Source organism: Heteronotia binoei, chromosome 4 (assembly GCF_032191835.1).
Source record: "Heteronotia binoei isolate CCM8104 ecotype False Entrance Well chromosome 4, APGP_CSIRO_Hbin_v1, whole genome shotgun sequence".
NCBI classification, from domain to species: domain Eukaryota; kingdom Metazoa; phylum Chordata; class Lepidosauria; order Squamata; family Gekkonidae; genus Heteronotia; species Heteronotia binoei.
The window spans coordinates 140768652-140782669 of record NC_083226.1 but is presented as its reverse complement, the minus strand read 5'-3'; the positions used below and the strand labels follow the sequence as shown (position 1 = coordinate 140782669).

The following is a 14018-nucleotide window of genomic DNA, read 5'->3' as shown; positions in this document are numbered from 1 at the left end:
TGGGGAGGGAGGGATATAAATAAAATAAAAATAAAAATAAAGATGTTGTCTTGATATCCTTCTGCGAAGTCACAACATAAATAATGAAGAATGTCTTGAGTGGGTAAATGGGATTAGTCTAAGAAGATTTCTTACTGTTCTGTATTTTCCAGCCCACCTTGTTTTCTGTCATAGAAGGACATTTTAAGGTTATAAGCTTTCATCACTATACCCTTCTGGATTTGGAGACCTTGAGGTGAGCTCACGGCATCTTCTGGACTGTGTTCTTGATCAGGTCATGAGAAATAAATGGATTTTTTCTCTGTTGGTTTGAAGATCAAACCATTACAGTCAATGGTCCTGACCGGGTATAATAGAAAAGTTGATCTGGGGGCATCTGGGACTCTGTAGGGGATGTTGCTTGAGGTAGAGCAAACAGATTTGTAGCATAGCTGCTAGTGCTTGTCCACCCCAAGTTTCAAAAAGATTGGACCAGGGAGTTCAATTCTATGGCCCCAGGTGCCCACATCTTCCATTGTTTCCAATGGAGGGTGGAAAGGCATTTAGTGGGAACATGGTCCTTTTAAATGCCTTTTGCAAGCCATGGCTGAACTCTGAAGGCATTTAAAGGGCTTGTGATCCCTTTAAATTCTTTGTCCAAGCCACAGCTTCACTCAGAAGATGTTTAAAGCAACTGCAATCCTTTTAAACAGCCTTTAGTGACCTATGCAGAGTACATTATCAAAGTCTAGTCTTGATGTTACCATGACATGAATTTAGGTGGTGAGATCAGCCAAATTAGGATAGGGGCAACCTTCAGGGCTAAACTAAGTTGGATTTGTGTGTGTGTGTGTCTGCATTGACTTACTTGTCTTAACAGTAATGATGGGACCAGTGTAACCCCTATGCTCTTAAGTGAGTCAACAGGGGCCATCTGAACTCCATCAGAAGCATGATGGCATTTAAGACCTCAGGCTTCCAAACTAGCAGTATTTCCATCTTGTCTGGGTTCAGTTTCTATTTGACTACATTCGGCCATTTAACCACAGAAGTCTGGCCCAAGACCTCTTCCACACTGAAAGAGATACAGATCTGGGTGTCATCAGAATATTGATGACATCCAGTTCCAAATGTACAAATGAATTCTCCTAACGGCATTTTTTGTTGTTGCTGTCAAGTCACAGCTGAAGAATAGTGACCCTGCAGGGTTTTCAAAGCAAAAGATGTTCAGAAGTGGCTTGCCATTGCCTGCTTCCACATCATGACCCTGGTATTCCTTGGTAGTCTCTAATCCAAATACTAAACAGGGCTGACCCTGCTTAGCTGGTGTGGATGGGCTAGTCTGGCCCTAAAGCCTTTACATAGAGGTTCACAGGAGAACATATGAAGAATCCTGCTGGATCAGACCAGTGCTCCATCTAGTCCAGCATCCTGGCTCACACAATGCCCAACCAGTTCCTGTCACATTCTTTATGAATAACTTTCAGGCTCTAGGATGCAGTATAAACATATAATGGCTAAATGTTCTTCATATACCTGATTCAACACCTCTGTTTTTAGAGAGTTAGGAACCACGCATTCTGGTATCTTTTGAAAAGATTCTATCTAGCACATAGAAGTTTATTTCAAACTGATCATAAGGATGTGTTAAGTGTTTTGAGGGTCCATCAGAATTAATTGTGTCTGTTATTTGTTGCAAGTTAACATCTCCAGTGGTGGCTTTTGCAGTTATTGACCACATCTGATCATAGACTGGAATAGTTCTTTTAATCAGATTAACATGTACTATACCAGATTAAGAATTCACTTTCAACTTCAGTCTCATCGTAAGCTCTGGAGATAGTGTCTCTAATTACTGAATGCTTGCCAGGGCTATATTCCTATCGCAAATCATATAGCTGCATTTTTTAAAAAAAGCCTCTGCAATCTAGGAGGTGTATCTGGTGAATCCCATTTTGCTACTTTTAATACAGTGTGGATTCTTTTAGTATAGGGTTTTCAAAATAGCTGATTTCTTGCCCCATCCAGGTTTTCCTCTTCGTGGAAGGCAGGGACATCTGTGGGCATACAGGCGGATTTCAGCTGGTACAGAACAATCCTTGTAATTGAGCCAATTACCATAGAAAACTGAAATGTGAAATGGTTATTTTATTTTAGAACACAGACGTTAAATTGTTTCAAAAATCAAAAGCTTGAGAACTTGCAAATTCTCACCAATAAAGGTTATTCTCATTTCTTTAAAAAATGTTCTTGGCCTCTGCATGCTCTTTGTTTAGAAGAGCCTTTGGCCTGCCATTCAGTATACTGGGTATAAATCTCACTTACTTGGTAGATCCAGGTGGGCATCTGTGTCGGTCTGAACCGATAGAATGAAGTAGGAGTCCAGTAGCACTTTTAAGACCAACAAAGTTTTATTCAGAATGTAAGCTTTTGTATGCATGCATACTTCTTCAGACAAGGAATGAGGTACAGTGAGTGAGTACAATGGTAAATTTTGCCATTGGATTTTAACTTTGTACCATTTTGCATTCTAAACCACTGTCCACCAGCTATATGTAGCTCTGCTTACAGTACCTCATTCCTGAAGAAGTATGCATGCATATGAAAGCTTACATTCTGAATAAAACTTTGTTGGTCTTAAAGGTGCTACTGGATTCCTACTTTGTTTTACTTACTTGGTGTTACTGTGAAGAATGTGATAAATGTATGTGAAAGGTATAGTTTGAAACTATTTCCAGTCAGGTTTTTTAAAAGGTTGAATTATCCCACAAAAGTGACATTTATATGACCAATATTCTGTTTTGGACTATGTAAGCCAAAATGCCCTCAAAAGGAGGTTGGGGAATTGTCAGGTGGGCACCTGGCTCACTCAGAATCTTTTACCTGTGTATACAAGATTAACCGTCCAGAAAGTAATGCTTAAAAATTTAGGGACTCTAATTAAGTAAAAACAGTCAAAATTTATTAAGAAAAATATAGGCTTCCATACAAGACAAAATGCTCACACAATCACACATACAGTCCTAAGTAATGGAAGCTGTAAAAGGTAAGAAGGACTCCTTTAAGCGGTGGAAAACCAGTCCAAGTGAGATTAGTAAAAGGGAACACAGGCTGTGGCAAATCAAATGCAAGACTGTGATCAGGCAGGCAAAAAGGGACTATGAGAAGCATATTACAAAAAACATAAAGACCAACAATAAAAATTTCTTCAAATATATTAGAAGTAGGAAACCAGCCAGGGAGGCAGTGGGGCCCATGGATGACCATGGGGTAAAAAGATTACTGAAGGAGGATAGGGAAATGGCTGACAAACTGAATGAATTTTTTGCCTCCGCCTTCACTGTGGAAGATGAGAACTTTTTGCCCGCCCCAGAACCACTAATTTTGGAAGGGGTGTTGAAAGACCTGAGTCAGATTGAGGTGACAAAAGAGGAGGTTCTACAACTGATAGACAAATTAAAAACTAATAAGTCACCGGGTCTGGATGGCATACATCCGAGAGTTCTGAAGGAACTCAAAGTTGAACTTGTGGATCTTCTAACAAAAATCTGTAATCTTTCATTGAAATTTGCCTCTGTTCTTGAGGACTGGAAGGTAGCAAATGTCACCCCCATCTTTAAAAAGGGTTCCAGAGGAGATCCGTGAAATTACAGGCCAGTCAGTCTGACTTCAATACCGGGAAAGTTGGTAGAAACCATTATCAAGGACAGAATGAGTAGGCACATTGATGAACACGGATTATTGAGGAAGACTCAGCATGGGTTCTGCAAGGGAAGATCTTGCCTCACTAACCTGTTACATTTCTTTGAGGGGGTGAACAAACATGTGGACAAAGGAGACCCGATAGATGTTGTTTACCTTGACTTCCAGAAAGCTTTTGATAAAGTTCCTCATCAAAGGCTCCTTAGAAAGCTTGAGAGTCCTGGAGTAAAAGGACAGGTCCTCTTGTAGATCAAAAACTGGCTGAGTAATAGGAAGCAGAGAGTGAGGATAAATGGGCAGTCTTCGCAGTGGAGAACGGTAAGCAGTGGGGTGCCGCAGGGCTCGGTACTGGGTCCCATGCTCTTTAACTTGTTCATAAATGATTTAGAGTTGGGAGTGAGCAGTGTAGTGGCCAAGTTTGCGGATGACACTAAATTGTTCAGGGTGGTGAGAACCAGAGAGGATTATGAGGAACTCCAAAGGGATCTGTTGAGGCTGGGTGTGTGGGCGTCAAATGTGAAAAGGACCCGAAACTGATCAGGAATCAGGGATGGATCTATGCAGCGGAAGTTGGGATACTGATAGAAGCACACATGTGGGGAGCTGTGTCACAGGTTATAAAGACTACCTTGAGCCCTTAGGGGATGGGAGGTACAGGGGTGGATGACAGATGGTCAGCTGGTACATGACCTCAGAAAAGGCGAGGCTCTGCAGTGACCATAAGGGCTGGACTCCTCCAGTAGCCAATAGCAAGTTAATTGGTGGCACCTAATTGGGTGCCCATGACTGACCAATGAACAAGCTTGGTCCAGGGGTACCTGGTTAAACTTTCAGGTTGCAATGGACTAGGGTGAGGCTCCAAAATGACAGTTGGGGAGAAGAATGGGAGAGATTACTGTGTGGGGAGATGCTTAAGACTATTAAACTTATCTAAAGGGTGACAATAGAGAGTCAAATCATGGCCTAGGTAACACCTAGTTTACACAAAGGAACTTGGCTCTGGCTGAAGATCGTCTTCCTCTTCTTTAGTCTTCTTTCTGGCACCAGTCTTTGTCCTGAGTTCGTTGGACAAAGGCTTGAGTGGTCTGGCAGGATCCATGCCTAAGATATGCTTGATTGCCTTATGCAGAAGTTGAAGCAGCTGTTGGATATGGAGTCAGGAAAACAAGATGGATTCTGGTGGTGTTAGCCTTTGGTTCATGGAAACAGGCTGGAAACTGTTTGCCTCTACAGTTCATGGTGGCGTGGCTTCTTCCACTGCAGCGGCTAAGACTGGGCACACAAGGAGCAGCTGGAAGCTCGCCTGTAGTTCTGGCTAACACCCATCCAGAGATGTGGAATGCTGATGCAAAGCTGAGGCTTATAGTATCCACATAAGCCGTAGAAACCGTGGGCAAAGTCCACTTCTTAGAGCAGATGTGTGCGAGTCCAAACTCCAGGCACCCTGGCAACCATACTGGTGATCACGATGTCCATGTGTATGAAAAGTAGGGGGCTTTTCCTTACAACTATGCTTTGATAATTGTAAGAAGGCTTTTGTATTAGATCACTAAATATTTGAAAACATGTTCACTATAACTGAGAGCATTTACAGTGGGATTCTCTTGAGCCATTTATGAACATTGTAGCTTTTATTGATTCCCGGGAATAGGACCTAGCAACAAGCAATAAAAGTCAATGTGCTTATTCACTCCCGTATAGGGTGTCCCGATCAATATTTGGAATTTACAGTAATTTACTGGTAATGGGTAAATGAATGGAAAGAATTACAGTGTCTTATGGGTTACAGCTGTGGCTTATATCCTTTTCATCTGTGGTCCATTGTAGGTGAAAGTCTTTGTTCTATGATCTGTAAACACAAACGAAATAGTTAAACTGATGTTCTGGGTTCTTGAAGACAGAATGTCCATGGTGTTTTGAAATGTTTCAGATGTTAACATATACTTCACAGTTTGTATATACAAATAATACTTTAATATATACAAATAATACTTTGTGAAATATTCCTTTGGCATTTAGTGAGCCAGGCTATGCAGCAGCATATCTATACTTTTCACCTGTAGATATTTTCACAGAATGTTATGAGAGATATTGGCACATCCAGGTATGCCTAATTTTAGTTGTGAACTGCTGTAGAACAGATTCCTGGTATTTTGTGCACGTAAACAATCTTATTCCCCCAGACCAGGCTGAAAAGAAATATTCTACTCTTGTTTGAAAAAGCTGATTGAAAAATCTGATCAGGTTTCTACCAGTGCACTCCTATTGATTAAAATTGACTTAAACTGGAATACATCTGCACAAGGTTTGTACTGTAAAAGCAGTAGGGCCAAATATGTGTGGGCCCCCATGATGAACAGCCCCCTGATGCATAAGAGGAAAGACAAAGAGGAAATCAGCAGTTGATTTAGAGATGGTTGCATCAGCCGAGGTACAGAGTATAAAGGAAGTGAAGTTTATTCTACAGCAAGGAAGAATCCCTTAAATATATAGGTACATCTTAATATATGCTCTGTTTATAAGGCAAGCATTTCAAACTCCAAGGCATCTTTCTGTGTTAATTTTCAAAATGTCCATTAGTAGTTCTACTTATGATTAAGAGTGAAGAGCATGGATGGATGAACACACCATGGTTTTATAGCTATGCAGTCTGTTTTCTCAGTCTTCCAGATGAAGCCTGCTGGGTGATCTTGGGCCAGTCACAGTGCTCTTACATCTATTTTAGTCCCACCACCTTACAAAGTGACTATTGTGGGGAGAGGAAAGGAAGGCAATTGCAAGCCACTTTGAGACTCCTCAAGGTAGAGAGAAGCAGGGTATAAGAACCCACTCTTCTTCTATATATTTGAAGCTTATTTTAATTTTGTTTGCTATCTTGGGGACCCTAAATTGAGTGGAAATATGGGATGAAAATAAAGATTTTTTTTTTAAAAAAATACAAATGTTAGCTCAATTTGCAAACAGACTAGAATAACAGTAACTAAACAGAAATAAATGTCGTCTTTGGTCACATTCTCAAAGAACCACCCAACTCTAATCAGGGATGGTGTTAGTGATTCTGGGACTCTGCACAAAGATGAGCCCACCCCAGCTCTGAACAAGAATACAGGAAGTCTCCAGCTTACAAACATGGCTGTTGTGTGTATATAGAAATAACAGGTATTTTTATTCTAAAATGAAGCTGTACAGCACTGAAGGATGCATGGGCATTGAATGTTAAATAATTATTTTAAGAACATAATAATTTGGCTATAATACTGCAGGCCGTAAGAGGCAAGACAACATTAATGTTTCCACCTCATAGAAATAGATAAACATCTTGACAGTAACTGAATAGTTTTAGCATACAAAGGATGTGCATTTACTGAATAAATTAAAATTCAGGTTAAAATTTATTATCTTATATTGAAGTAAATATGTTCAAAAGTGTCACCTTAAAGACCAGTAAACTTTTTTCAGCATACATAAACTTATCTAAGTCAGAGTTCACTTTATTAGATGCATGAAGTGACACTGATGGCACACTGTGCATGAAGTGTATGTTCATCAAATGAGAAAGAAATACGTTAATTTTTAAGATGCCAAAAAACTCCTTATTATCTCTTGTAGTGTGACCAGTTAGGTAAGCTACATTCCTGCCAGCTGACTAATCCTTACTAGAACCGATAGAGGTACTTAATAGGGATGGGCATGAACTGGAAAAATGGAGGTTCCTCCCAGTTTATTATTTGTGGGGCCTCATGAACCTACCAGTTTACCAAACCGGTTGGTTTCATGAGGTATGTGATGTGGTAGAATGGCCTCCCTATGGGCTACAGCAAGAGTGGCCAAACTTGCTTAATGTAAGAGCCACATAGAATAAATACCAGATGTTTGAGAGCCACAAGACATGAATGTCAGATGTCTGAGGGAAGGAAGGAAGAAAAAGAAGACTGCAGATTTATACCTCCCCCTTCTCTCTGAATCAAAGACTCAGAGCGGCTTATAATCTCCTATATCTTCTGCCCCCACAACAGACAGCCTGTGAGGTGGTGGGGCTGAGAGGGCTCTCATAGCAGCTGCCCTTTCAAGGACAACTCCTGCGATAGCTATGGCTAACCCAAGGCCATTCCAGCAACTTTAAGTGGAGGAGTGGGGAATCAAACCCGGTTCTCCCAGATAAGAGTCCGCACACTTAACCACTACACCAAACTAGTTCTCAAACTGGAAGGAAGGAAGGAAAATAAATGGGAAAGGGGGAGGGAGGGAAAAGTGGGGAAAAGGCCATTTTAACTTTTAAATGCATTCTCTAAGCCATGCGGTGGCTTTGCTTGGAGAAGTGATTTAAAGAGAAATACCTTTCCCTAGTCGGCTGATGGGCTATTGGGGGCTTTGAGAGCCACACAATATCTGTGAAAGAGCCACATGTGGATCCTAAGCCATAGTTTGGCCACCCTTGGCTAGGGGCTCCAAACTCACAGCGAGTCTCCAACTGACTCTCCTCTTCTATTAAAAGATTGCCCCACTTTTCCTTCTGGCCCTGTGATCCTTGACTTCCGAGCCTCATGAGGTCCTTCTTTTTGACCTGGCCTCCCACTAACTGTCCCGTGGGCCGGTTTTCCAGAACCATTGCTTCTATCAAAAGGAGATCACCCCCCTTTACTTTTGGACCATGTGATCTTTGACTTCTGGGCCTCCTGGGATCCCTCTTTTGGCCTGGCCTCATCTGCAGCCTCCCTCTGCCTTCCCCACAGGCCAGTTTCCTGAAGTTCCTGCTGATTCTGTAAAAATGAAATTGCCTTCCACTGTCCCCCCCAAGCCTTGGATCTCTGCCTCCTCTCTGCTATGGTCCCCTCCTCCACCTTTCTCTCATCTGCTTCTTTCATGCTTTCCTTCATGACTCAGGTTCCCACAAGAGCCACTTTTGTTTGGTGTTTGGAAAGCCACTATTGGGGTTCCTCAAAGGTACATGTGGGGAGACAAAAACATGAGATTGAAGAAATGTAGTTCTTAGATTTGAGAAGACTAATGTTACCTGTGAGTCCAGAAACAATTGGTTAATGACTGAATAATCATAGGAAAAATTGTGTATCTGCTTGACCTTTCCTCCCTCCCTGTCTCCCTCCCTCCCTCCATGAAATATGAGGAGTAAATTATTAAAGGTAGTTAAAAATAAGGATTTTATTTCAAATATGCCAGAAGCAGAAACCAAACTAGAGAAACAGCAGTACCATTGTGCAATCTTTATTATTTAAAAGCCTAATTTCCTGGCAGCTTCATTGGCATGTGAAGCATACCACATCCGCCACTGACAGATCCGCTGCCACTCAGCTGTACTTACCTCCCACTGGTTGAGTGCCCCTCTCTCCCACTTGTTGGACCACTGGGAAAGCTGTTAGGCAGAGGCTGTTGCTTTGCAACGAAGCATACATTTGTCAGTAAAAACCAACCAAACTTGGTTTTGTTAGTAACAGGCAGGGGGAGGAGGCCCTTTCCAGGCCTATTGTGGCCTATGAGGGAGAACTCATTGTGCCTAGTGCTGACTACAGTTGCCAGCTCCAGGTTGGTGGGAAATTCCTGGATATTTTGTGGTGGAGTCTAAGGAAGCCACAGTTTGGGGAGGGGAAAGGCTTCAGCTGAATATAATGCCATAGAGTCCACCCTCCAAAGCAGTTATTTTCTCCAGCGAGAGACCAATCTGTTGTCTGGAGTTCAGTCATGATAACAGGAGACCTCCAGGCTCCACCTGGAGGTTGGTTATCATAGGCTTGGCTGTTTGCTACTGCTCAGCAGCAGCGCCCCATGACAGCCAGTGTAATGTACCAGATAGCACTTCAGACCAGGGTCTGCCAGACCCAGGTTGTTGCTGTGGAAGCTGAGTGAGGGATTTTAGACCAGTCATAGACTTTCAACCTAACCTACCTGACAGGGTTGTTGTGCAGATCAAAAGTGAGAGAGAAGAATGATGTAAACTGGTTTTGTTGCCCCCCCCATGGAGAAAGACTGCTATTCTCCTAAGTAAAGCTTGCAGGGAGTGGGGAGGAAATAGATAGCTGAACTCAGATAAAAGTAGGTTGATAGTTGGCTGGAAAGGAGATAGGGTTGCCAACTCCATGTTGGGAAATTCCTGTTGATTTGAGGGGTGAAGCCTGGAAAGGGTGGGATTTGAGGAGGTGGTGGGACTTCAGATGGGTACAGTGTCATAGACTCCACCCTTCAAACCAGCCATTTCTGCCTGGAGAAGCATTCTTGCCAATCTCCAGGTGAGGACTGGAGATCACTCAGAATTACCATTGCTCTCCAGATGGCAGAAATCAGCTCCCCTGGAGAAAATGGCTGCTTTGCACGGGGGGGGGGGGAGCTCTGTGTCATTATAGCCTGCTGAGAACACTTCCCTCCTGCTTTGGTCCACACTGTGGAGAAAGACTATTTTCCTGGGTAGAGGCTGCAGGGAGTGGCGAGGAGATGGAAAGCTGAAGTCAGCTCAATTCCTCTACAGAAAATGGCCTCCTCTAGGTGCAGACACAATGGTATACTATAACACAACCATGCTAGGCCAAAAATACAGATCATGCCACAAGCTCAAGCTGATGCTAAACATCAAAAGATGAAGATGACTGGAAAAGGCCGCAACAATGCACTGCAAACAAAAGGAATGTTCAGCTTCAGCATCTGTGTGACTGTCGCCATAGCCCCCTGCACCCCACATAATTATTCTTCCTTCTCTCCATTCTGGGCCTTTTTCAGGGCTTTGAGCCACCACAGACATGGGGACACACACACATACACATGTATGCAGGGAGGAATGGGAAGCTGGAATCTGTTTCAGCTGCAGGGTGGGTGGGAAGACAGCGAGGGTGGGGAGGTGAGTGAATGTCATGGGTGGAGGGAGTAGTGGAGTTCCAAGGGTGCAGGGGTAGTTGAGAGGAAGAGGTGGTTGGAGTGGTAGTTGTAGGGGGGGGGATGAGAAGTTTGAGGTGGGTGCATGGGAAAGACACCAAGGGTGCAGGGACTGAATGCCTTCATTTGGGTGGGTGGGAAGACAGCAAGGACGGGTGGGCACTTGCCTAGAGCCTCTTTCTAGAGCCCATTGCATTCTTCCTCAAAACAGTCCTTATTCCTAGTATGTAAATAAATGCTATGATCTCTCAAGCTTTCATGTGATATCAGTTGGCATTCTCAGATTTTGGTTTTGGTTTTGCAGGGGGAGGTCAACTATCCCAATTTTTACATTAGAATTTTTCTGCCAAAAAAAAAATTGGCACAGAAATTCCCTGGACCCATATATGGCCCTGTTGTGTGAATTTTTTAAATCTGTTTTTGGGCCATTGTTAGAATTAGATGTCAAACTATTCTGGCTGGGATCTGCTTTATGGTTGATGCTTGACAATTCTTTCATAGACATGTTTTTTAAAGTTGAATTTTATAGTATGATCTGTAACACATACCCACTTCCTGCTGCCATACCTATTATATATATAGTAATCTGCAATCAAAACTGTTGGCAAAATTCTCTGCATGAAAATAAATATATTAGATACAGTACAAATGTAAGAGGAAATGACCAAGGCAATCTGTGCACAAAGAACTAAACAGATTTCCCATGAAACTAAATCTATGAAAACAATGGATTATTCATTAAAAGAAAAATATTTTGATACTGTAAATTGATTATATAATGACCTTTTTTCTTCATTTGCAGAAGGAACTGAGCCTTCCAAGAAGAGGAAGTTTGTAAGTAGCTAGTGTTTCTTTCATAATGTTCAATGCTCTATGTGGTGCCTGACAGCTCTCCAGTGTGTCTCTTGTCTTTCAGTGGTTAATGAAATGAAGATTAAATGTGGCAATGGACTGGCTGTATAGTGTTCACAAAGCAAGTTTAAGATTGTAATCCCATAGTCTTAGATTCTTGTACTTTGCTGAATGTTTCTGTTGGTACTTTTTAGTGATTCTTTATTAAAAGATGTGTGGTGCTTTCAGGAGGCTGTTACCAAATGAATAAAAATATGCCCTGGGGATTGAGTTTCATGACTAAAATTCCTGAAGTATCTAAATACTTTTGCACTTAGCTGAAGCTGATTTGGCGTACATCTAGATGGCAACAGATTTTCAGGAAACAAAACCTATTGGATGATATTTGATAATTGATCAGTGTAATTATGAATTTTGTTTAGAGTCTTGCAAGCATGTTTTTAAAAAATTGAGTCTATTTAGATTACCTCTTATCTTGTGGTTATCTTGTGTACATGCATATGCTTTGTTTTTATTTCCAAGGAAATGTTAAACTATTGTTTTGAAGCTTGTGTCACTTGTTAGTATTGTATCTTTCTCCCGCTTAAGGATGCTTAGGCAAAATTGCTTAGTCTTACATATTTACTATTATTTGATGATTTCTATATCACCTTTCTATAGAGCTGGCTCAAGGAGAGTGAAAAAATAAAGTATAACAAAACATAACACTGTAAAACTACCGTAATAGCAACTGAAAAACATTAGTGATGTTATCAAAATTAAAGAGTATCAGTTCAGCACTGATGCATAGTTTTCTCTCTCTCTCTCTCCCCCCCCCCCTCTCTCCCTCCCCCTCTCCCTCTCTCTCTGACACCTAATATATTTTAGTTAAAGTGGTATTGGGTGTAATTTTGCATCTTCTTCCTATATGGCCATGGCCCTCTTTATAATATTATCCCTATTGCTTGAACTATCTGTATTCTACCAAATTCTTGTCAGAAATAAATCCAAATAATGAAGTATTTGGGAGGAGAATACCATAGACATAGGCAGGGGAGGAGGTCAGGTTAAAAATATTGAGAACTGCTTGCACATTTCAGAAATAGCAGCAAACAGAAGCTGTTGATACAAATGGCATTAAAATTAAATGTATGGATATGGGAATCCTTTTTGTAGTTCTGGTTTTGAAAATGCGTAATACTGGATTTTGTACATTCAGCTAACTTTTGGTAACCATTCTTGTTATATGTCAGAAGTAGAAAGTACATTTGTGCATTTGTGGACATGGAATATCCTAATGAAAATATTGTTAGTAGCTTCTTGGTTTAGAAAGATGGTAAAGGGCTTTGGAATTTAATTGTAGTGGCATTTTTGGTTCAGCAGATTCTTAGACTGTCCTTCATTTCAGTGAAAGGTGCCAAACGAAAAACTTCCTGTGTCACTATTTTGCTCCATTTTAACCTCTTTTCATGCCCAGGAAAATCAAGTTGTTGCAGAATGGCCACATAATGATCATAAACATCATTATGTGGTGGAAGGAAAGCAACTGATACCATCAGATGAGGTGCTAAACAGAAGATTCCAGATGCATACGACTTAATAGGAATTGTTAAGCTTCTTTTTTACTCAAGGCTTACTGTGACAGGTTGATAAGGGTTTGTAATTGGTCTCTTTATCAATGATTTTGAGTGTGGATTATTGGATTAGTTTAGGGAAGAAAAGATAAAGATAGAGAATAGAATAGAATATTTCCTACAACCAAGCAATACAATTATGAGACAGTATTGCATTTATGCAAAAATCTATATTTTCTATTGTTAACGATCTCTTCAGTTATACAAGACTAACATCTATTTTAGAAGGAGGAGTTGGCTTCAGATAAACAAAATAACACATGCTTTAAGCAGTAGAACAAAGTAGGAGTCAAGTTTCACCTTTAAGATCAACAAAGTTTTATTCAGAATGTAAATTTTTGTATGCATGCATACTTCCTTCAGATGAGGGGATGGGGTACAGTACAGTGGACTGAAATACATGCAGCTGGTGGGTTAAGAGTATAAACGGATACACAATTAGGATCAAATGGCACAATAGTGTAATAAACTGGAAGACCATTTAGTCTGGATAGTTACCTGTTAATTGCTTTTGCTACAAGTCTAGGTAAAACAAAAGGACATGTATTTCCTAGTGATGTTCTTGTACACCTAATTTGCTTTTTAACATCATTCTATACATTATAAACATCATTCTAGTTTGCCATTAGAAAAAAGAATACATAAAAGGAAAATGAGTTAAGTATATGTAATGAGATAAACAGCCAATATCCCTTAATTGAGTATGTCAATACAAAAAATATTATTCATACACTATTCTAAAAGAGAAATACATTGTAATACTGTGGATATATATCCACAGTGAGAGTGAATTTAGCATATGTAATGAGATAAAAAAAAACAATATCCCTGTTCAGTCCTGGGGAGCTGTTTGTTCCAAGTTTCATAATAATTTGTAATTCAGCAATTTCTCTATTCTGTTCTTGAAGTTCCTTTGCAGTAAAACAGCTACTTTGAGGTCACCCACTGAATATTCTGGAAGGTTAAAGTGTTCTCCCACAGGTTTCTCAGTTT

The 14018-nt window shown here is 40.8% G+C and overlaps 1 protein-coding gene across 9 annotated transcripts in view; it reads left to right on the top strand.

The window, feature by feature from the left end:
• MAST4 (microtubule associated serine/threonine kinase family member 4) overlaps positions 1-14018 on the top strand; it is a 478500-nt gene that overhangs the window by 212808 nt on the left and 251674 nt on the right. For all 9 annotated transcript variants that reach the window (XM_060235887.1, XM_060235886.1, XM_060235884.1 and 6 more), the window contains one exon: positions 11363-11394. In XM_060235887.1, coding sequence (XP_060091870.1) covers positions 11363-11394 — 32 coding nt within the window. The remainder of the gene's footprint in view (positions 1-11362; positions 11395-14018) is intronic.